Source organism: Aspergillus alliaceus (assembly GCF_009176365.1).
Source record: "Aspergillus alliaceus strain CBS 536.65 unplaced genomic scaffold BDW43scaffold_17, whole genome shotgun sequence".
NCBI classification, from domain to species: domain Eukaryota; kingdom Fungi; phylum Ascomycota; class Eurotiomycetes; order Eurotiales; family Aspergillaceae; genus Aspergillus; species Aspergillus alliaceus.
Genome location: NW_022474700.1, coordinates 51,730 through 75,738, shown reverse-complemented (window position 1 = coordinate 75,738; position 24,009 = coordinate 51,730). Strand labels below are relative to the sequence as shown.

Sequence of the window (24,009 nt, the reverse complement as noted above, 5' to 3'; positions counted from 1 at the left end):
TTCATAGTAATTATCTACTAGGATAGATCTAATTGACGCCAGCAAGGTGCCATGCTATCATTGAGGTAGGTAGTGGCCCTGTACGCTTTTAGGCGCTTCAAGGCGCTTCTGAATAGCTTCAAAATTGACTTTGCAATTCGATATTAAAATATTTGATCGGTTAGCAATGACCTACTCGGAATCTCAAATCAACAACTGTCGAACTGTTGTACGCAGAACTGACTACCATAAACCTTTCGCCCGTCCCAAATGAAGCACCGGATTCTCAATTGTGCAAAAGGGAGGTCTGTAAAATTTCCCTCTGATTATCAAGAATCTCTAACTCTGCATAGTCCTTCTTGAAAACTGCATGGATAAGCTGTGTCTCTTCGTACCCTACTCTTATATTAGTTGAGTCAACGGTGAATAAGGCGGGGTATAAACTAACCACGTGTCGGCGGAGAAGTGGTACAATTGATAATGATCCAATCTTGGATCATACCATCTACTCGCCAAGGGTAATACTGGCCATTCTCGTGAAAGCGCATAATGTGTTCGTTGATTCGGTCTTGCTCCCGGACAATCTCCAATGCCCATTTCTGGCCAGGAATCCAAAAATCCACTCGACCGTCTGTGGTCCTAGACCATTCGGTAGAGACTGGCACACCTCTACCGGCTATCTTATTAAAACACCGGTAGAACTCGTCTTGATACTGTACCTCAATTGGTTTTGGCTGTGCACCACTTGACAGTGTCTTGCCTTGGTCTGAGTGCCTTAGATTTGAGCTTGAAAACTCTTGTAATATTGCAAGAGTCAAATCTCGTAAATTTTGGAATTCTGAGGGTAGACTCTTCGCTCTTTTTGCGATGTAGTGTTCGATCCACCTAGGATTAGTTAAAATAATGCAATCGAGGTATGATATTAGAGGTACATGCTTTTCATGGAGTCTCGAAGGAAGCACATAGACTTCCTTGTCGTAACCATCCTCTCCGAGTATTTGCATTCTGTGCAACCATCCGCGCTTGTAACATGTTTCTGCCTCTTTGTTCGGCTCACATAGTACATTTCCTTCCTCCAAAACCTTAGCGAGGAGGTTTGCAACTTCCGTGGTGAGCCAACGGCCCTGGGGCAGTGAACGTGATATTGGCTCTTGAGTCAGTATGTCCCAGACATCCTGATCCCGTTTCAAGCTGTCGACCACGTGCTCCTTCGTCATGACTGATAAATCACGGCTCTTGATAGCATGGCGATAAAACTAATGCAAATTCAGTTAGTCAAGGGTGCATGAAAATAAACTGCGTTTTAGTTGGAATCAAGGAAGAAACTCACATCGTGAATGTACTTTAACACAGAGCTAAGACCACCCGGGTGTCCGTTTGTCAACGAAAAAAGATAGTCTTCGGCGTCTGGACGGAGCGTAAACTTTTCTTGAAAACGAGAGTTCGCTATCAATCGCTGGGCAGCATCCGTGAACTCTGATCGGGTGAAGAATAGACCAATCGGAGGCGATGATGGACGTGACTGAGGGGTCAACGTCACGCGTTGAGCTAGCTTAAAATGAGCGGGCGTAAAAGCTCTGATATCACTATCGAGCTCCATGTCAACACCGCTCAACGGGCTCCCGTAGCAGCAAAAAAGACAGAAGTTGATATCTAGACCTTCGTGGGACAACCGTGGCTTGATTATTGAATTCCAGAAGAGGGTGTCCGAATAGGATCCTTGGGCTTCGTCGACAATGAGGATAGTTCCCGGAGCCAGATAATCCATATTTGAACCAAATCTTGTCCGTAACATTCTCTCGAGAATGCCCCAGGCGCCAAGGCGACGGTTGTCTTCTACTGAAAGGTATTCTTCAAGCTCGCGCCATGTGTCAATATAGATTGAGTTCCTCTCTTTAACCTCATAATATTGCTGCAGGAGTTGAGCCAGTGTTGTTTTCCCGCTCGCAGGGGTCCCCCGCACATGCACAACTTTCTGCTCATCAATGAGGTCGGCGAGTTTTGAGACCGTCTCCGATCGAGGACTGACATACGGACAGAGAATGGAAGCTGTTCATCATAAATATCATTAGTTATGCCATGACATGATCGAGGACACAATCTAACATGTCTCCAGCTGGCTGCTTCTTTGTTGGGTTGAATCAACCTCTGCCGAACTTGCGTCTCCATGTTGTTTGAGCGAATGAGAACAGTTTTGACAGAAAATATCCAGCTGTCCATCCTTAGACGTTCCCGTAAATTCTTTACAAGGACAGCGGACGGTGATATTCCCGGCCATGAAGAGATAATTACAGTCTCCAGACATAATTCGCAGAACTGGAAACTTCGGAGTTCCTGTCGAAACCGGCATGACTGTGGTGGTAGAATAACCAGAAGCCATAGTGTATAGGATCAGCCTCACATCACATATTAACATAAAAATGAAAAATGGATAGACCATGGACAGTACTGGGAGAACTGGGAAAGAGCTCTCGCGAAACAGAGATCCGCAGTAGTGACTTGTATTGTATCACTTGCTTTGACCATGTCGAAGCTTCATTTATCTTTCACTTCAAAAGAGGTGGGTTCCAAGTTCATACCTGCAGATAACAGCGAAGATAGTTCTCAAGCTGATTGGAGAAATTGAATAGAAAAGTGAGAATGATGACCTCCCCCACTGCCCGCAATAGGATCTAGCAATTCTCCCACCTATCAAGTGGTCCAATGTCACATGATCTACGCCTTCACTCACTTGACACCACGACGTCAGCGCCTGAATAGTTGAATACAAAAGTTTATTGCTTCAAAATAATAAGAACAGTCTGGAGTGAGGGAAGAGGGTCACTGACCCTTTCATCACTTAATATGGGGGAACTCTCCAGGATGCACCTTATTTTAATGCATATTTCCTGTGAATCGATTGGATAAGTAGCAATACTACTCCAATCTACGCAGAGACATCCAGTTAAGCCGGGAGGCTGCAAGCAGACAGTCTTATCCAATAAATTGCTACTTGGGGCACAAGCCTGTGACACTGTTCCACATCCCAATAGAGAACGCTATTGATTGTCGTCGTGGGCCTATTATCTATATTTATTTTCGGGGAGACCCTAACCTGTAGCGATACTGCCTGGCCAATATTCATGCAGGTGGATGCCAACCTCCTGATCTTTTGATAGCTGATTCCGGCTGGAATCCTGGCCCATATCGATGCCGGCGAGGCTTACCGAGAATTCCGTGATATATGGCTCAGTGATTGGAGTTATCGAGTCTTTATTTTTGAAATAAGTGTTGTCTAAAGCTGAATGCTGTTTCCTATACTGTTTAACTGCGGGAACTTCCGTATGGGAGCGGCACCTGAAAAGAGTAACTGACGAGGCATGGGAATTCACAGACTTTCCTTGAAGTGAGATAGGTTAGCAAGCTGCGCCTTAAACTAGAGCAAAAATCTTTTCATAGCACATACCAACCTAATACCGACCTTAATTATTCTCAGGCGCTCGAAAGAGTTGATGTTGATAGACATTTAAATGGATAAGAAACTGATTTCATTACTTGACTTCTTTACTCACGAACCGCAAATCCAATCTCGCAAAATCACGTACCCAGAGAGGATTAAGGGGGTGGCGAAGTGCAGGACACGGGATGACTGGTCCGGACAGAACCAAAAGCAAAGGAACAAAAGGAAATGGTGGGAAAAGAACCTAATGTCAAGAGGGAAAGTTGGAAGCTATATAGACCACGCACTGCGATGCCAAGAGGCATGTACATTATTCCTGAATAGACACGCTATACTATATCTAGTAAGTAATTCGCCGTCACCACAGACTACGGAGTATAGGTAATAATTGGGAGGTGTGTTTTGCGGTGTTTACTGTAACAGTGCTACTTCATGTTTGCAGGATAGAAAGAAGAACCTCTGTACTTAGTTGTAAAGCTTAGATCGGATATCGTCCGGTAAGAGTAGAGATAATAAGGCGATTTGGACGAAATGCTCCTCGTCTGGCTATATATGCGCCTTATTATCTCGAGAGGCAGAAGGCTGAAGGTGATGATGGATACAGAACTATTTGTAGGGTTCTGGCTACAGATCCTACAAATACATTGCAACACCCGGAAATTCTGCATTTAACGCGCTGACTTCAACCGCCAGTATCTCCACCAAATCCGCATGTTTTAGTCTAAAAACTGATTCTATAGATTCCCCATATCAATACTTAGTATACCAGCCATGTGCCTTATAGACAACCCGAATTCAGCGAGACATAAGAAAATAATACGATCTAGAGTGCTCCTTTCCAAGCAGCTTGAATACACTGCTTAAAGTGCTCTAATTCAATCTGCGAGTCTCCCCCCTGAAAGAGCTCTGGATAGAGCTCCCAAAAAGGAAAAACGGCATGGAAAATGGGATACAAAGAATGGGATGATGTCCCATGTCCCATCCCATCCCATCCTTAGCATCCTATCCCGTTCCCACCGGTCAGCCTAGTTAAAAATTAGAGGACTTTAGGGCATATTAGGTGAAATAACTGAAAATGAGATAGCAAGTGTGAAGGTGAAGGGAGCTAAACCCATAAATTAAAAAAAAACCCCTCGGATAAACTCCAACATAAAACACAATAATAGAAACAACGACAGTAATTCAGTCTAGGGAGAGAACGCACGTCAGCTATTCAGTTATTGTACAGAAGAAGTCGCTAGAGATTAGTGAGGTTCAGGCGGATTCAGAAAAAGCGGGGAAGATAGAGCGGTACGGGAGCTAAGCCCAAGAAATCAAAAAAGCAAATAAAATGTGAATAATTCGTATATTGAAGGCAAACAAATAATAGAAATAAGAAAGAGGGAAAAAAACATACAACAGTTGGGATTCGCTGGTGGTCACCCACCCAACTACTAACCAGCCGGCGTGTGGCTTAAGTACGGCTGAGCGGACGGGAAGCCCTGTTTTCCACACCCTGTGGTCGTATGTACCAGAATTGTGGATGAGAAGATATATATAGGACTTCTCTCTTCCTCACCCAGCTAGAGAAAGGCTTCTTTAAGTATAGTTGGCGAGCGATGCAGGGAAGCGAGTCATCTGTGACAAGCCACCTGCAATCCAAAAGGTCTAGTACGTTTGTTTGAAGTTTTTCCTTTATTACTCCATTACCTATCCCTCTCCCTCCCGTCGATCGATCAGTATCCCGACAATTAGAGCCGGTATATGGCTTATATCTAGCCATTAGTGTATAATATCATGACCTCTATAGGCTTATGAGCTAGAACTGTATAGTATTCTAATATATAAGACCGCTTTCTGGATTAGGCTATGTTACAGACCCTTGTCTAGTATGCCTTATCGAGAAAAGCAGACGCACAAGGCAGAAAGTGATATCTGTGGCGGACCACCTGACCACCCACCGCCTTCCGCCGGTGGGTGGTCGGCGGCCTACCGGCAGATTCGGCCTAAAGGCAGATTTTAAAAATATCATAAAATATCATCTTTTTGAAGCTATACAAACCACCCAATATGCCTAAAGTGTCTGAAATTCATGATGGACGTGTAGATGAAGCCGCCAAAGCGGCCCAGCAAATTGAAAAACCTAATATCACTAAAATCGCGCGAGAATTCGGAGTTCCTTACCGTACTCTATACGGCCGCATCCATGATCATAGAAAGTCTTGAAATGGTCGCCCCTCTACAAATAAAGCTCTAAATCAGTATCAAGAGGATGCCTTAGTGAGGTGGATTACTAGAATACAAGATCTTTACCTTCCTGTCACGGTATCACTTCTAATTGACTTTGCAAATCAAACCTTAAAGCAGGTTAAATCTGTATAACATGTTAATCAATCCTGGGCATATTACTTTATCAAGAAGCTTCCTCCATACCTCCAGCTTGGCCCTGAGATGCAAGGAACGAAGGAGAAGAAGTGTATAGAGACAGAGGATATTAGATTACTTCAATTTTGGTATATTTAGCTCACCAACTTGCTTAAAGGGGTCCCTGATCGTCTCGTATATAACTTTGATAAATACGGCTTCCAACCAGGTCAAGGAAAGAATCAGAAAGTACTAGGGACAAAGAAAAAGAGGCCTCGCGATAATACTGAAGCAGAGCATGCAGAGAATATCACAGCGCTTGAATATATTGCTGCAGATGGATGGATAATAACTCCGCTCTTTATCTTTAAAGGGCAGAGATTTATGGAAGCTTGGTATGATGATAAGGCTATACCAGAGGATTACTATACTGCTGTCTTTGAGAAAGGCTATATCAACAATAAGTTAATGATCCAATGGCTTTATCAATTTCACAAGGAGACTGAGAATTGTATAAAAAAAGGGAAAAAATATATTCTTCTCTTTGATAGTTATACTGCTTATAAAACCCTTGAATTTCTTTAACTCTGCGAGACTTATAAGATCCTACTCTTTTGTTTTAAACCTCATATAACTCATCTCTGTCAACCACTTGATAGAAAGCCTTTTCTTACCTACAAAATACATTTTTACAGTACAAATAATCTTATCGCGCAGTGGTGTGGGATACCGGAAGATAAATCCACTTTCTTGTGAGATATCATGGCTGTACGCAATAAGACCTTCAAGCAGCGAATTATTTATAACTCCTTTAAAGAACGCGGGATATTTCCTCTAAACAGATCCCCTGTGATTAATGCTATTCAGAATACTCTACTGTCTATCCCTGAGATCTCTATATCTGATCTACCTATATATAGAAATACTACGCCTCCCCCGAATCCGCTATCTTCAAGTGTTAAAAGTACGCCTCCAAAATCAGCTATACAAGCAGAAAAGAATCAGAATAAATTGCTTTATCTAATAAAGGAAATAGAGGTCTCGCCTTACCTTAAGCGCTGCTTAAAATGTATCTATAACACGCAGAAGATTCAAGCGGAACAGCTTATGATAATGAATCAAACTCTAGAGCAAATTAAGGCTGTACAGATACCTCGCTGCCGTAGAGCTACTAAGTGATCAGTTAAACACCTCAGAGGTAATGGTATACTACGCGTACGGGATGCAAATTGCTCTATCGCTGATAGAAGGACTAGGGAGGTGTTGAATAGGAAGAAGCAATTGGACAAGGAATTCAAGGCCGTATATGGTCACCTCCCTCCTATTCCTTCAGCGCCTGCAGCGGAAAATCAAAATCCTGCTTCCTATACTGGAATAGTAGAGGATTCGGGTAATCCTATTTTTTTTATGGATTCTACAGGGTCTAGGCGTTAAATTAGTGTTGCAATATGAATAGCTTCAAAATCTGCCTTTAGGCCGAATCTGCCGGTAGGCCGCCGACCACCCACCGGCGGAAGGCGGTGGGTGGTCAGGTGGTCCGCCACAGATAGGACTACAGTGATGAAAGAACAGGTGACGGCTACCCGAGATAAAGATAGGGAGGATCCCTATGTCACGTGATACCAACTCCGTTACCTACCCCCGGAGGAGTATACGATGGAGTATACGGAACTACACACGGTGATTAGATATACCCCCAGACCTACCCCCATGGGAGTCATCACGGGAGTAGCCAACTAAGGATATATAAGGACACTCATTCATGTACTTAGTTTAGTTCTTCGTGATCAATCTCATAAGTTACTTAGGATATACCTTTGGTATCAAGTTAGTAATTGACTTATTCGCACTTCCTTAACTACTGAGTATATATACTGTCAGAGCCTATAGGAGCCTAAGGCATCAACCACGTGACCTGACCACAACACCAAGGAATCTCTGTATGATAGATTTAGACCTTAAGACAATCAATCCCATTACACGTGAGCTACACCAGCTCCATCATATACTTAGTAGGCCTGGCCTTTTGGACTTGAGCTTTTCAGATATTCATTTACGGCACGTCATTCGGACCTTGGATTAGGTTACCTCATCAGATCCTGGATAGAATCATATTCAGAACCATCGTTATTTGTATCCACAGAATCACATCGGATTCACCGCTCAGGTATAGTCGTCTCGCTACGCAAGGCAGCTAACACTCATAGAGCTCTTGACCGAATAGTCAGGCGTAACAGGCTGCTATTATCTTATATAAATATAAATATTATAAATATAATATAGTAGCTAGTTCTCTTACAGTCTTACTCAATGCTTAGTATTCTATAGAATTCTACCAATTTGGTTGCATGACTAGTTTAAATAAGATAATAGTAATATTATTAAGGCCTAATTAGAATGTGTGAGAATATCAACTGAAGACTGTGGACTGTGGTACTATGCAAAAATATATCAAAAACTTTCAAAATATAAAAAGGACATACAACAGCCGGGATTCGCTGGTGGTCACCCACCCAACTACTAACCGGCCGGCGTGTGGCTTAAGTACGGCTGAGCGGACGGGAAGCCCTGTTCTCCACACCCTATGGTCGTATGTGCTCGAATTCTCTAAGAAGAGAAATATATAGAGGATTATATCGGAAATTTGTATGTAAAAAATTTACTTGGTCATGATTTGAGTCATCTTTGCTCTTCATCCGAGAACATCTTCACTCCTTCTCATCACAACACCTCCACTAAAATGTCAGTACCGTATGGCCACTGGGAGAGTCCACTCACCCCCGAACTACTGTCAACTAGTAGTATCTCGCTTCACGAGGTAGTCGTCAATGTTAGTCCCAACTCCTGCTCTCAAATGTCACAACCACACTAATGAGGTGTAGGAATCAACAGGAGCAATCTACTGTGTAGAATGCCGCCCTACCGAGGACGGCCGCCATGCAATCGTTGAGCATTTGCACGGTGAGAGCCGTGATGTGCTGCCCAACGAGTTCAGTGCACACGCGACGGTGCAGGAGCTCGGTGGCGGTTCAATTGCGATGAGGCCAGACGGGCTGATCACCTTCTGCGATGAGAGGTCTTGCAGCATTTGTCTGCTCGATCCAATCTCTGGTAAAGTGACGCTAGTCCGGGAAGGTGTCAACGGCATCCGCTATGCTGATTTCTGCCATCATCCTACCGATCAGCAGTGGGTGATTGCGATCAAGGAGGATCATCGGGAAGCCACCCCAGAAACCCAGGCAACCATGGTTCATAACTCCCTGGTCGCTATAAATACCCAGACAGGTAAGGAAACCACCATCGCGCAGGGCGATGATTTCTTCTCCCATCCTAAGTTCAACCCTTCCGGGAGGCATGTTTCTTGGATCCAGTGGTCCCATCCGGATATGCCGTGGACCGGAACCGTTCTTCACGTTGCCACTTGGGAGAATGGAGTTATTAAGGATACCAAACGTATTGCTGGTAAAGCAATGGCAGAGAGCATCGCTCAGCCGAAATGGGGTTTGGACGGACTGTTGTACTTTGCGAGCGATAGAACAGGATTCTGGCAGCTGTATTCATTCAACGTACAAGAGAGCGTCCTTCGCCCCTTGGAGTTGAAGGGCCTCGAAGAAGCGGAGTTTGCCACCGCCGAATGGGAACTTGGAAGGTACGACAATCCATTCAACCATTAGTTCGTGGGCGAAACTAACATACGTGTAGCTCCACGTATATTTCTCTCGACGCAACCACCCTGGTCGCATCCGCTATTACCCACGCCACGAGCCAGCTTTTCCTAATTGACACCACTACGTCTACTGCCCAGCAGCTTGACCTTCCGTACCTGGACGTGGGATCCCGCGCAAATGGAATCTACCGCGTTTCCCCAACCAGCTTCGCCATCGTTGGTTCAACGGCAACATCTCCCCAGGAATTGGCTCTGGTGTCCATCGCGCCCACGAAGGAGGCCCAAAGCACGGTCCTGACATCAACGGCATCCTTCACCTTAGACGCGGCATACGTTTCCCGCGCCACGGAATTCAGCGCACCTCAAAAGTATGGCCCACAGCTCGACAACAACGTACACATGTTTTACTTCCCACCCCAGCACCCCAGTCACCAGTCCGTTAACCTCGGCCCGCCCCCAGCTCTTATGTACGTCCACGGCGGACCCAACAGCTGCGTCAGCCCAGCACTTAACCTCGAGATCCAATACTGGACGACACGCGGCTTCGCCGTCTGCGCGCTGAACTACACCGGCTCGACCGGTTACGGTCGCGAATATCGCGAACGTCTCTCCGGATACTGGGGCCTCGTGGATGTCGGTGATGCCGCGAGCGCAGTCGACTATCTTGTGGAGCAGGGGCTTGTCGACAAAGCGCGCGTCGGGATTTACGGCGGGAGTGCAGGCGGCTACCTGACGCTGCGGGCTCTGCACATGTACCCTGATGTGTGGGCGGCGGGGATCAGTTCCTACGGTATCAGTGATGTCCGGGCGTTGCAGGCCGATTCATACAAATTTGAGAGCCAGGATGTGGACCGGATATTGCTTAGTACTACTAAGGCGGAGGATAGGGACGCGGAGCTCACTCGGCGCAGTCCGTGCCATTTTGCCGCGCAGATGAAGGCGCCGCTGCTCTTGCTGCAGGGTACGTCGGATATGGTGGTTCCTGTTGCGCAGGCTAGAATGATGGCTAGTGCGATGCATGAGTGTGGAAGGGTAGCGGAGGTGGTTGAGTTTGACGGTGAGGGCCATGGATGGGTCGGTCATGGAACTATTTATGAGTCTTTTAGGCGGAAGGAGGAGTGGTGGAAGCTTCATTTGACTTGACTTTGTCTCTGATATGCTGGGAAAATAATAGTTTTATATCCATAGCGGCTTAGTCCTGATATTCAGTTGTACAGCGCTATGAGAGGTAAAATTATGGAATGCAAAACACGTTCCACGACGTTGTCCTGAAGTACACGTTGGTTGGGAAGAAGGACCGAGGTTAGAGAACCCACTTAGTTCGGTCATCGCGTATATACAACATGCCCCAGCCATGTCGCTAAGCGTTATCCAGTCTAATTCAGGCGCCTTACCCCCAGCCCAGCAAACATTTTACCATCAACATCCGTTGCATTCCGTCGGCCTGGCAAACCCTCACGCAACCAAACCTGAAAGAAAGGTCCCACTGGCCCCGAATGCAATCCACAGATTAATTAACTGTATAGAGTAAGTGTAAAGGCGAACACTGTGGGAAGGTCTCCTGGGGCCCAAATACTTCCAGTCTGCCGTAATTGGCGGTCTGCACTTGGCATAGCATGAAATATGATGAATGACTGATTCATATATCTCTTGATCTATACATGGGCGGGGTTGAGTGGGGCGACATTATGGATCGTTATGGATCAATTCTTCCTGTAGCCCTGTCCAAAGGCTCTGTACTATATCGGGTAGTGCACCATGCCTCCGTAGTGAATCCAAGTGTATCTTGCGTTCCCCTTACAGTAGGTAACCCAACGCATACAATGCTACAGAATATGTGTCGAATTGATATCAGGGCGGCACAAACTTCGCTGGCTTGGAAATATTTGCCGCTGAGGCTGCGCTTCTCGGCGCAAGTCTTTTGGCAATGTCGGCATACCTCATGTCCCGCTGCCGGGGAACATGGAATGTATAAGTGGAGTTGCTTTGGGGGCGTTCTGTTCTCCTGAGCGTTCGGGCTGGCCTACTGCTTTCGCCGTTCGCTGGTTGAGTATTTACGACTACGGTTTCAAAAACACACACCTTAAGACGCAATTATAATAGACAACTAATAGCTTTATAGAAAGTCGGTGGAAACTGGCGCAAGGCATTTGGCCCTTTAGTTCGGCCACGATAGATAGTACATAATTCGATACTTTGACATATCCCTCAAGCTTCATGTACTAAACCTTTGTTTTTGGATAACTTTGCTCCTCTGAATTTCGCTGTATAGGCTTAACTATCTGAAAATGCTTTATCTTTTACGAATAGGATATAGGTAGATCGTTATATCATAATTGTATTGCAGGCTCGTACTAACCCCTCTCGGTGCTCTTCAAAAAGCGTTCAGTCATTCCTTATTGCAATAGGTGAGATAGCGACTGGCCTAGATATGGACCCGCTGTCGAGTACTCTTGGCAAATTCTTTTGATTAATGAAGGGGTGCATAGGAGTGCTGAGATACCGAAGACGAGGTACGGTTGAGTTCGGCTCATTCTGATCAACGACAAAGAAGCTGTCTTCCCGGTCATCGCACCCCAAGTAGCTCCCAACCGGCCTTGGTACTTTTCTCTTACAGTCATTCATTCTTTAGTATAAGAGCTTGAACAAAGGCTAGTTAGGCACCTTCAAGGTAAAAAAGGCTTACATTCAATCAAACCGAAAGTATATCATTCATCCTTTCAAGCCGAAAAGATGATCGCATTGTAGATAGTCTCCATAGCGAGCAAGTGTTTAGATAACGGCAAACCCAACACTAATTTGCAGAGAATGACCCTCCAACCCACATAGAGGAACATATCAACGTCTGGTTAAGATGACCCCTATCAGCCATGTTCGCAACCAACGTAACCTGAAGAGCGGAGAATCTGAACCATGGAACAGACAATACTATTAGTATAACTACATCTTCCAAACAGGAAGACAGGGCTTACGCCATAGCAACAGCATATAATATTTCTAACTTACCCTTTTAGCTTTAATCAGCAAGCCCAGTATAACTAACCAAAAGGACTATATTACAGAGCATTACCACCAGTAGGTAGACAATCATAACCGTGGAGAGCTGTTGCCCTAGAAGATAAGCTTCACAGAGTTGATTTCGTAGACTAACAGACGTCTTGAATCTCATCAGTATGGTTCTATGCGGTACCTTCCTAAGTGGGTATCGACTAGGTCGGTCTATAGACTTGTGAAAAGCCCTACACGATCATGGAAGCAGTAAGCATAACAAGCCCGCCAAATCCATCCATTCCCGAGCACCATTCCTCCCAACCTATTGTGCTTTTGGGCAAAGCTCTAGCATCCGAGGACTTTTGTATCAATACCGCATGGTTGCTGTATAAGTGGCCATCGTCCAGTTTCACTAGCTCACCGTCTGCGGCCAATCCAAAAGCAGTCTGGACACCAGGTTCCCTGTCGCTTTCTGCTCTCCACGCAGACTCATTGCCTGCCTCCCATAGTTGCTTCCTCGCCGGTAGTGGTGCTAAAATAAGGTGCGTTGGGAGATCACACATTGCCGCTGGCTCGAAGTAAACTAACATATTCACAATTCGATAGATCACGGACAATCTTTGAACCAATTAATACTCTTTACCGTCGGTCGACTGCGCTATAATGGGTGGGTCCAAACCTTCTTCTTGACTCTTCGAATATCCAGTCATTCCAGCTGACTTGCGGACCTTCCCCGCCTGGTGAAGAGCGCGTGCCGTCCGTGAAGTCTTTACGGGAGAGTTGCTTCGCTAGTATCTACGTACTATAGTTAGGACTAGGTAATGGAAAAGAAGCCGGAGAGAGACCCACTGTCACCGTTGCGAGTAATAGGAAATCAAGATTATTGTAGTCCGTCTCGCCTTCATCTAATCGTACGAGAATATAAATAGATAGGGCTTGCATAGCCCCCAGCAAATCCCATTCATTCAACTTCCGATGCTAATATTTCTGTCAGCCTCTTGGGTGTCTCTTTCTACAGTTATTGCGAACTCGACGTACCTCTTCACACAATAGTTCGCATTCCAGCCGCACCTTTTGCCAGAACAACTTTCGACTGGTGTGGGCCTCGCTATCTATCATATGTACCAAGCTGATACAGTTGCTTAGGGGGTCCATGGAGTTATTCCCCACATTATGAGATATTGAATGCGGATGAATAAAGGGTGGAAGGGTGTTGTGGCGCATTATCATTCGGAGATATGATTTCAACGTGTGCATGATTAGATGCGAGGTCCTTTGAGCCCCAGCCTTTCTTTTCGGTCGTTGAATGAGTAGCCGGGGCATATATGTTGGTATTGGTGGCATCGATATACTGGGAGAAGGGATCGGTTCCTGTACTTGAACTGTTCGATAGGTCGGCTGAAGCACTAAAGATGGTGACCTCGATGAAGTGTATGGAACGGATCTTACCATCCATCTGCGGATTCAAGAAGTCCACAAAATTGATATCTGAGATACCCCAATCAAGGTACTCTCCTCCAATATTCGCGATCTCTGCGTCTGTTACAAGTGTACTGTCGAGAGTGATATTATCGTCATTGCTTGCTTGACGATTTTCAACACTGCCAAAGTCTAGTGCGAGCGAAGGTGCTACATTTCCCCCTTCAGTCAGCGCATCATCGCCGCGCCGTGTCCTAGGGCCGTTTCTTTTGGGCGCATTCGTATTTGCAGGATAATGACATTCTATAGCCTTAGCTATGCACCTCGAGCATTCAGGCCGTCGGTTATCGCAGCGCGCCTTGCCTCTCGCACAAGCAACACATGAACGAGACCGGGTGGCAGTACCAACTCGTCGAGAGCGGCAGTAGTATCCATGCCTCTTTAGCGTGGACTCTAAGCAGTACATTGTGAGTACAGAGTCTCCGTCGCGCGATAAGTGGAAGGACGACCCACCTTTGTCAAACGGTTTATTGCAGAGGCTACAACGCAGAACAGTTTGCGCATCTCCGTCGCACATTTTGCGTAAGGCCGCTGCATCCCACGGGAATTGCGAATTCGAATCCCTATATGGCATTTTGTAGCATTTGTCAGCAACGCTACATTTGTCAGCGCTAACTAAAGTAGTAACTAACTAGTTAACACACGGTAGTTACTTAGTTCTTCGGGCGGAACATTTTGTCAAGATGCCAAGAATGCTTCAGTTTCGCATCTCCGAAACCCTAAGCATTGAATTCGTACGTAGTACAAGCCTTTCGAATATGATATTCACACCTAGTTTCACAAAATGTACAAGTCCGTCCTGGAGTCGAAGATGTAAAGTCAACCCTATATAAAATCACCTTTCTTCGCTCAGAGACATATCTCCCATGCAACAACCAAGCCATTCTATCATTCCCAATAATCCAAACCTCCAACAATAACCATGCCTCCCTTCCCATCCCCAACAACAAAATGGCACTCTAAAGCCTACCCCTCCATATCCCCTACCCTTCCCTCCCTCTCTGCCAAAAACAAAACAGTCCTAATAACAGGCGGCGGCACCGGCATCGGCGCCGCAACAGCCCACCACTTCGCCGCAGCAGGCGCATCACGCATCGCCCTCCTCGGCCGCCGCAAACAACCCCTTCTGACCACTAAAGCCTCAATAGAGCACCAATACCCTAACACTGAGATCTTCATATTCCCCACGGACATCACAAACCAAGACGAAGTAACCACTGCCTTCGCAACCTTCGCTGCCGACACCAAAATCAACATCCTAGTCAGCAACGCCGCAACAATCGGGCCCCAGGGCCCCATCGCCAACGTTAACGGTGAACAATTTATCTCCTCCATTGAGCAGAATCTAAAAGGATCACTATTCACGGCTCAGGCTTTCCTCGCCAAAGCCGCGAAGGACGCAGTCGTCATCGAGACTTCGTCAACCGCCGCGCATCTGGACTTTGGACCCGGGTTTGCGGCATATAGCGTTGCAAAGATGGGGGTTGTGCGGCTTTGGGATTCTGTTGCGTTTGCGAATCCGGATCTTTGTGTTTTTCATGTTCAGCCGGGTATTGTTGATACAGATATGAATCGGGAGGCCGGGGGGATTGAGGCAATCGGCTATGAGGATGATGGTGAGTTAAGCTGCGCTATGACTTATGCGTACTTTGTGGTGTGGGGTGATCATGATAAGCTGATTCAGAGTAGTTTCGTTGCCGGCGAGCTTTTATGTTTGGCTTGCAAGTTCGGAGGCAAGGTTCTTGAGGGGGAAGTTTTTGTGGGCGAATTGGGATGTGGATGAGCTTAAGGCGAGGGCTGGGGAGATTGAGGGAAGTAAACTGCTTAGTGTTGGGCTTGTTGGGTGGCCTTTTGGGGAAGATGGATGGAAGGCTACTTGGAAGGAGTAGGTTGCTTTGCGTTCTCGGGTAGTATTTGAGAGAGGGATTGTAAGAGGAGAGGAGACTGTTGTCTAGTCTTGTGCCAGTTGTACAGTGGTGATAATGATTTTGTGTATTCCGATCGATTGCCATAGCTGATATGGATATCATTGTGAGTCAGGCAATCCAGCCTTTCATGAATGTTTACAGTGTGGCATTATATCCTGCAATTCTAGTCTCATCAAGAGACGTAGTAGTCTGTCACATATGCCGCCATTGACAGATAGAAATGCAGACGTGCGCGTCAACGGGTTGAGTATTGACCCTCTCGCTCGTTACATATCGTCTGAGCTAATATACATCCCCAGCTCTAAGAAGATAGCATGGCGGAACAATAGCATAGCAGTGTATAAAGCCCCTTGTCATGATATCTATTAACGGTTCCAGATACTTATCTGTCGACATATGAATTGGACTTCTCAGGCCGAGGATAATACCGCAGTTATTGGGCGAAGTGTCTGTATGTAGTAGAGTCGTCTGCTAGACCCCAGAATCACTCGTCCTCGAGGAATAGCCCCAAAAATGAAACACCACCGCTGAGTACACTGTGTATCATCGATTCTTTAGCCGGCAGTGGTAAAGTTAGATTTATCCTTGAAAATATGATTGGCAGGACTTGTTCTGGTTAAAATTATCTGCACTCATAGCTTCGCAGAAACAGAAGGTTCAGCGACTGGCCCTGTGATCCTATCTTCACAGGACAGATGTGGGGATTTATCCGTGTCCACTAATCTTCCGCCGGTGAACCGGAGAGCCGACGGTAGAGAGACATTCATGAGTCACTTTCACACATAGCTAAAGTATAATAAGACTAGTATTAGCAGTTTGCAAATGAAACTATCCAATCGGCATTCTAGTTTATGCAAGGTAACATATTCAGCATGCTGACAGTTGTCTTGCTAATCCGTCGAAAACGCTTGACAATCAATCCACTAGTTCGCATAACCGCCTCCAATCAAACCCCCACATTAAGTATCTCCATAATCAACCCTGCCGCAATAGACCCACCTGCAAGCCAAAAACCGTTACTGAACCAAAACCAGCAGCTCCGGCTATCCTTCAAGTCGACGTTCCAGACCATGGCACCAAGCGAGGTCGCAGACCCTAGAACCGCAACAGAGTAAAATATAATGGACATCCCGCTGAGCGAACCGCATATGATTAGCAATGCGGTCATAGCCATCAACAACTGCCAAAGGAGGGGTTTTGTCCGTCCTTCGTACAGGACGGCCAAGCTCTTGATCCCCGCTTTCTTGTCGTCTGATAGGTCTTGGTGTGCGTAAATAGTGTCGTATACTATCGCCCAGAGAGTGCAGGCGGCAAAGAGACAGAAGCTAGAGGGATCCACGAAGGTCCAGAGTCCATCGGTGGTGAAGGGCACGAAGCCACCGGCCAGAGATCCCATCACTATTCCCCAAGAAAGGCAGAACCCGAGTACCACTTGCGGATAATAGGTGTATCGCTTAGCCCACGGATAATATGTCCACCCCACTATCCCAGGAATTGAGTAAAGGGTGGTTCGGATAAACCCCGTGGGCATGAGGGGAAGAAAAAGTGCCGCCCCAACTGCCTGAGATATGGTGAATACCAACGCTGCGGTAGGAGACACTGCCCCTCGTGGAATGGGTCGATGGCGGGTACGTTCTACCTTCGCATCCAAGGGTGCATCAATCAAGTCATTCCAGATGTGTATGGCGTTGGATACGAAAAGACTGCCTCCAAACATCAGTGCGCTTGCGCGGATGACATCAGTAGCAGTAAGCCCCGTGTGTATGGTGGCATGAAGAATCCCAAAAAGGTGAGGGAAGAAGATGAGGAAAAGACCTGCTGGGGGGCTCAGTCGGGCCAGTTGCACGAAAGGTAGCCACGACTCAGGGAGATACTTCAGCCAGCCTGACTTGGTATTTCCTCCATACTGTACATCCAGGGAAGCGTTGGTGGTCATCTTTGCAGTAGTCGTCACGGCCATGTTGAACCTTAGGACAGCCCATGGGCATTCACAAATTAATGCAGAATAAAGGGAAGACAATCTGACAAAAAGGCAAGACATAGATAGCAGGTGCTATTTATGCATTTCCCCAATCGGGAAAGTAGGGTTTGTTGCATCCCCGTGACTTCCGGCCCCCATCTACCCTATCATTATGCTCTTTCTAAACCCCTAGTTATAGTATTGACTGCTTATGAAGCAACCGTGTTGGTTTTTCTGATTCTGTTATGGTCGAGCAGTTATAAGAGCTGACTAAGTTCACGTCACCCTTTTGTTGCCACTCGATTCAACCTCGTTGAATCTGACATCCACGACTCCAACTAACACCATGTCGTTTGTAGAAAGCCTCTGTCTGATACACAAGCCCAACAGCTGCGGGAGAAACTGGAAAGGGACCTGGGCTTTGCCACCATAGTATCCAGACAAGAGCCCTCAGCCCGCGTCAATCAAGACTGCGTTCCACTTGCTGTCTTATTTCTTCGGAATCGTCATCGAGGATGGCCTGGACAAAGTGACAGCGTTGGACGCCCACTGGTAAGCTTTTTCGTGAGTATCTACTCTTCTGGAGCAGAAATAATCGAATGTCCCAAGGTCAGCCGCTTGTTCCGAGTCGGCATTGATTGCCCTCCCAAGATCCGCCCATGATGTTGCCGTGACTCTTAAGATCGTACACTCTTTGCGCATCCCATTTTCCATCCGCAGTGGTTGTCATTCGCCGAACCCTGGCTGGTCCAGTACAGGACAGCAAGGTCTTATGATAGATCTCCGGACCCTGAACCAGGTTACTGTCAGCGAAGACAGACAGATCGTGAGCGTTGAACCTCGTGCATTGTGGGGCGATGTGTACAATAGGTTGGATTCTCACAGGATCAGCGTTATTGGCGGTCGCATTCCAGCAGTCGGGGTTGGTAGCTTGATACTGGGAGGTGCGTTCAATGATTTCGATGCTGCCCAACGGAAATAGTCCTGATCAGTCATCACCAGGGGGGGCTTCTTTTATTTCTCAAGCCAGTATGACCTTGCTGCAGATAACGTCAAGGATTTTGAGGTTTAAACGTCCTTGCCCCTGATAGCTGCTCTCTGTTGATATCTGGAAGATCGTGCTTGCAGACGGGACCATCGCCAATGCAAATGCGGACGAAAAGCCCGATCACTTCTGGGCACTAAAGGGCGAGGTGCAAATTTCGGTCAGACACGGACAGCATCTATTGGATCTGTTAAATAACTGTTGCAGGCATCGTGACCCGTTTCGACCTGTACAGCATCCCGTGCACAATATATGGCACCAAGTGGGCATATATCAAATCGAAAAAGCCCCTGCCTTTTTTGAAGCATTTGCAGAATGGCAGGGTGACTATTCAGATGTGAGGGCTACCGTGGCATTGGTTGTTCGTCTAGACATTGTCACGCTAGGCTTGATATACTCTGAGCCCAGTTCTGAGCTGCCAGCTTGTTTTGCTCCTTTCAACGACATACCAGCAATTACCAACGCTGTTCCACCTACGAACGGTACAGTTCTAGCGCTGCCAAAGATTCTGGGCGCGGCTGCTGCCCATTGTTCTCCTCGGTAAGTGACTGGCGTATATGGGCATTTTGGCCAAGTGCATAGCTAACTTTGTAATTATGTGAAACTTCCAACGCCATGACTACCGAGGCGCCAGCTCCAGAATAAACGCCAAGCTGTACAAAGACGTATACAATTTCTGGAGGGAAAAAGCGCTCGCAGTGAAGGAGTCCACCGACGCGAACCAAACTTTTGTTCTTCAACCAATTTCCGCATCCGCGGTCCAGTAGGGCATTGAGAAAGGCGGAAATTGTCTAGGCCTGCAACCTGAGAACGGTCAATGTAAGCCTTTGCTTTCTAGCTCCCTATTTCAATCAGAGCTAATGGCCCTGGAATAAGGTGGACTACTCTCATTGACTGGGAGCGCGCCAGTGATGGCGCGGCCGTCAGAGGCGTCCATCGCCACCACGAAAAAGTGGAAGGAATTAGGGGAAGAGCGAGGACTGTGTAATTCTTTCGTGTACATGAACGATGCATCCAGAGTCCGCTACTATCTTATGGTGAAGACTGAAGTACGACCCGTCACAGCTATTTCAGAAGCTGCAGAATGGCGGTTTCCTTCTCTCTGTGGTTTGATCGAGGAATGCTTTTGCTAGTCAACCCCAGTGGTCCTATTTGCCCAAAAGATCGCGAGACCCCGTTCACACTATCTCAATGTATCCAGTGCTACTAGTTAGTTCGCTCGGTCAATCAGGACAGAATCAATGTTCTCAGGCAACGTAACATCCAAGACGCTTTAATATACCTAGATACGGCGTTCCATAATGAATAATACCCTGACAAACGGGATAGTATCGTGAGGACAATTGTGTTTTCTTTCTAAAAAGCTGCCTAGACATATGTCCGGCCTATTCGCATGCTACATATATATTAAACTGGTCTAGTAAACTGGCTTACTCATCTGCTTTACTCACTGATAGTTCTGATGATTTTCCCTTCTCATCAACGGGCACTCTGAGAGTTGTTATTTCTCAATCTCATGTAGCAGCAAGTCCTCGAATGTGCTTTTCTATCTCATCGAGTTTAAGTTATCAGAAAGACAAGTTGCTTACGTGATCCTATTAAGGTCTCGTTGAGTTTAGCGTGGCTTTCGGAACGGGTCGGGACGGATCCAGACGGATTCCAATTGATGCAATGCAACCCTACATCATCGACAGAAATGAAGGAGAATGCTACTCTAGTAGCCATGCATGCATGTGTAGGGTATTGTATGCCGGAACACGTAATCTCTACATGTTTCACGATATTCCGACAATTTGCCCAGGGATGTATTAGTTCTCTAGATATGGATACAAACTAGTTCGCGACGCGAAGCATAACCCCATTGTTTGGGCAGCCCTAATGCCAAGATACTACAACCAGTAAGATTATTACTCAGCCCACATTCTATGGAATATATCCAAGAGATGTTCCACTTGATTACAGGCTATCCGGAAACTTGAGTCACTACTTATACTCTTTGATTGTTTCAGCAACCCCGAGGTGAAACCAAGCTAAACTTAATTTGGAATGGAAGGGAACAATAATTCTCCCGATCTGGACAGCATACTGTAATAACAAGTAATATAACATTAATGACGAGCCTTGTAATCTTGGCCTGTGTCCCTACGCATAGAAACATCTAGATGAAGAATAAGTGGCAAGCTGTCCGTATTTACGAGATCATCTAGAAATCACTGGATAGTTCTTATTTGCAGGAAATAATTGTATATAAATCGTAACTATCCCAGGCTCTCCTGTAACAAAGAGATTAGAAATAAGAGACCTGTTGTAGTTCTGAGGAAGATCAATTGGAAATCAATCTGATCCCTAAACGGAATTTATTCCGTATCTGAAGCTCTGTAATTTATCCAGTCGAGCCTCAATTCACAACAAGACCTAATGAATATAATGAATATTAGTCTATGATATACCTATAGAATCCAATAATAAAGACCCGACCGTCCAGATAATCGATAAGGAAGAAAAGTACCATACCCGTCTCTTTGGTAAGCAGACCCACCCGCCCTTCGGCGTGTTGGTCTGCCACACCTCAATTTGAAGCTATTCAAGTATTTACACCGCATTGCCTTAAGTATCTATCCAAAATAGTAGTCTAGGGCCTTCCTTATCCACCTGACTAGCTTCTGCGCTAGGTAGATCCCCTGTAGTTTTCTGTGGTGGTGATTTATCGCGTTCCAAAGTTTCCGTTCTCTTAATCTGCCTAAGGGTCTGCTGTCTTTCCACTTGAGTACACTCTTGAATTCGACGTTTTGCATTATATACCATTAGAGACCCTGTTTATGTGATCCTTCTCTATGATTTCTTTCTATATTGAGGCTTTTAATGTTAAAGGTGTTGTTCTAGGTCACTCTTAAGCTGACCGGCTAATTCTGTAGTTTCTAGAGAACTCTGGAATACACGGTCAAGACATTATATAAAGCTTTGATTAAGCTCTAGGCTATTATTAATAAAGCTCTATGCTTTGCTAATACTCTGACAAAGACCTTATATTATAGATGGCAATGATAAGCTTAATGGTGGTGGTAATAGTGTTATGATTATTTTGATCTCCAGTATAGATGTCAAGGAGTATCTACTATTCAGGGTAGAAGACCTGTCAACTAGGTAAGGATACGTAGGCTAAAGGAGAGAGACCAAAGGCAGGCAGTAGATACTATTCAGACAGGAGACTGATTCTTGATCTCCAACTACTACTAACGAGTCGTTAATTTATAGCTGAAGATTCTGTACGTAAAGGGTTCAGATTTCCCGTTGGAAACCAAACCGTTGATGGCCTGATGTTCCTCATCGGTGGCCGATTGTCCATGCACCTGGGTCAGGGTATCCTGTACGTACATCAGGCCGAATCGCTGTCCAATCTGTGACAATAGAGACTTTAGTCTTACATAGAGGCTTCATTATCTCCTCTGGATTAAAGGGATATAGTCCTCGCTTTTTAAAAGCATCCCGGATTATATATTGTTTAAAGGTATTCTCATAAATAGAATAAATCTCTCTCAGAAAATTACTTTTATTATCTATCTGAATATCTCTCTAAATGAGATAGATATTTCTCTTGTAATAAAAGTGTTTATAGACCTGAAAAGGTTGTCTATCAAGAGGCTGTACAAGATGTGTTGTATAAGGAGAAGAGTAGTAAGAAATAATATAGTGTTATCTGCAGAATTAAAGAAATTTATAGATAAGATAGGACTCATAACTGTAAAGGATTACTCCTGGGATTAGTAATTCCATACGTAGGATCTTCCCACTAGGTAAAAAGATCCACTATGATCAACTCCGATCAGAGTTGATTTCCCAGGCGCGGTATATATAGTATCGCAACTTGCCATCGGGGCCCTAAGCCTAAGGCTTACCCGTGACAATAACTATCAAATAATAGTAATTAAATCTCATCTTTTTTAGAGATACAGTGTTTTGTATAATAGTAAAAATACTGAATCCAGTCAAGACAGATCTTATCTGTAGTATAGTCTTTAGAAGATAGAGCTATTTAATATTTCTCTGGAATATCTGAATCATACCACTGCTCAAGATGATATGTCTCTTCAAAGATAAAGTATAGAGCAAGGATAAAGCCATTAGCTATAATATATTCAATTGTAGAGATTACTTTGTCTATTTCTCCAGTTAGATTACTCTTTGAGGCTTGTATAGGTCTTATAGTCATAACTTTTTGACTTTTTTCTTGTCCTAGTTAAAAGCCAGTTTTATTAAAATTATAGATATTCTTAGGTGGAATCTGCTTAATAAATCACTCTAAGTAATTATACCAGTGTTAAAGAATATCTATATCTTCTGTATTAAGACACTTCTTATCTCTTGGCTTTTGCTAAATAAGCTTAAACTTCTCCAGAAGATGTTTAATAAAGCGATAAACCTAGTTCTTGTTAACTGTATAAGGTAGCCTGTCAGTTGTATTCCGCTGCAGTATTTGGTTGGCACTCTGCTCAATCATTCCGGCTGTAGGTGAACTATATAGATTATCAAGCTGACAAATCCAGCGAATCAGCACCTTCTCTTGTGAATTATCAAGGGTCTTTTTAGGGAAAGGACGTGTGCTTTGTGTAGCTCGACCAAGGATACGCGCTCGGAGTCATTGATAAGGAATGTCAAATTGACGCGCTAACACTGAGATATTTGGTTCTTTTTGGCACTTAGCAATTTCACAGGCCTTTAAGACACGTGTCTCTATATCAGAATAGGAATCAGGCATGGTGGTGGTATATAGGACCTTGAATAGCTTCAAATTTATCGTTGAGGTGTGGCAGACCAACACGCCGAAGGGCGGGTGGGTCTGCTTACCAAAGAGACGGGTACCCTTGACAGCATGACAAACAAATGCACGAAACTCAGCATGATGCCACGGTAGATTCTCTCCTTCTAAGGCGACCCAAGCTTTTTGATAAAGATACCTGAGTTTGCATCTAAATCCATTCAGTTCTGAATGGCCCCCCAATGTCTGTCGGTGCGTGTCCGTTGTTGCATCCCGGAGCTTGATAGAACCCGGTGGCCACCTCCCAGAGCCTGACAGTCTTATCGTCGGAGGCGGACGCCAGAACTTTACCGTCTGGGGAGAACGCCACACTGTAAACAGAAGAAGAATGCCCCGTCAGTGTACTGCGTGCCTCCCCGGTG

General features: G+C 45.5%; 6 protein-coding genes across 6 annotated transcripts; 3 read left to right on the top strand and 3 right to left on the bottom strand.

Moving 5' to 3' along the window:
• Positions 1-265: 265 nt before the first annotated feature.
• BDW43DRAFT_310293 (uncharacterized protein) lies at positions 266-2,359 on the bottom strand (the record flags this gene model as incomplete). Its single annotated transcript, XM_032046895.1, has 4 exons — positions 266-375; positions 428-1,235; positions 1,310-2,028; positions 2,086-2,359. 4 exons carry the CDS (start codon positions 2,357-2,359, stop codon positions 266-268), a joined length of 1,911 nt encoding a protein of 636 aa, XP_031901102.1.
• Positions 2,360-8,501: 6,142 nt separating this feature from the next.
• BDW43DRAFT_318881 (Alpha/Beta hydrolase protein) lies at positions 8,502-10,588 on the top strand (the record flags this gene model as incomplete). The annotated part of the gene is made up of 3 exons (XM_032048776.1): positions 8,502-8,591; positions 8,644-9,410; positions 9,464-10,588. The coding sequence occupies 3 exons, from the start codon at positions 8,502-8,504 to the stop codon at positions 10,569-10,571; spliced, it is 1,965 nt and encodes a 654-aa protein (XP_031901101.1). The 3' UTR covers positions 10,572-10,588.
• Positions 10,589-12,401: 1,813 nt separating this feature from the next.
• BDW43DRAFT_273692 (Zn(II)2Cys6 transcription factor domain-containing protein) lies at positions 12,402-14,456 on the bottom strand. Its single transcript, XM_032041651.1, has 6 exons — positions 14,352-14,456; positions 13,869-14,291; positions 13,458-13,801; positions 13,269-13,397; positions 13,099-13,214; positions 12,402-13,037 (listed from the first exon to the last, which is right to left on the bottom strand). The coding sequence occupies exons 1-6, from the start codon at positions 14,413-14,415 to the stop codon at positions 12,668-12,670; spliced, it is 1,446 nt and encodes a 481-aa protein (XP_031901100.1). The 5' UTR covers positions 14,416-14,456; the 3' UTR covers positions 12,402-12,667.
• Positions 14,457-14,813: 357 nt separating this feature from the next.
• On the top strand, positions 14,814-15,906 carry BDW43DRAFT_58652 (SDR family oxidoreductase). The gene is made up of 2 exons (XM_032050271.1): positions 14,814-15,514; positions 15,588-15,906. Exons 1-2 carry the CDS (start codon positions 14,821-14,823, stop codon positions 15,785-15,787), a joined length of 894 nt encoding a protein of 297 aa, XP_031901099.1. The 5' UTR covers positions 14,814-14,820; the 3' UTR covers positions 15,788-15,906.
• Positions 15,907-16,772: 866 nt separating this feature from the next.
• BDW43DRAFT_299654 (4-hydroxybenzoate octaprenyltransferase) lies at positions 16,773-17,762 on the bottom strand (the record flags this gene model as incomplete). The annotated part of the gene is made up of 1 exon (XM_032044764.1): positions 16,773-17,762. One exon carries the CDS (start codon positions 17,760-17,762, stop codon positions 16,773-16,775), a length of 990 nt encoding a protein of 329 aa, XP_031901098.1.
• Positions 17,763-18,132: 370 nt separating this feature from the next.
• On the top strand, positions 18,133-19,375 carry BDW43DRAFT_310287 (uncharacterized protein; the record flags this gene model as incomplete). Its single annotated transcript, XM_032046893.1, has 4 exons — positions 18,133-18,141; positions 18,220-18,338; positions 18,396-18,730; positions 18,915-19,375. The coding sequence occupies 4 exons, from the start codon at positions 18,133-18,135 to the stop codon at positions 19,373-19,375; spliced, it is 924 nt and encodes a 307-aa protein (XP_031901097.1).
• Between the last annotated feature and the right edge of the window lie 4,634 nt (positions 19,376-24,009).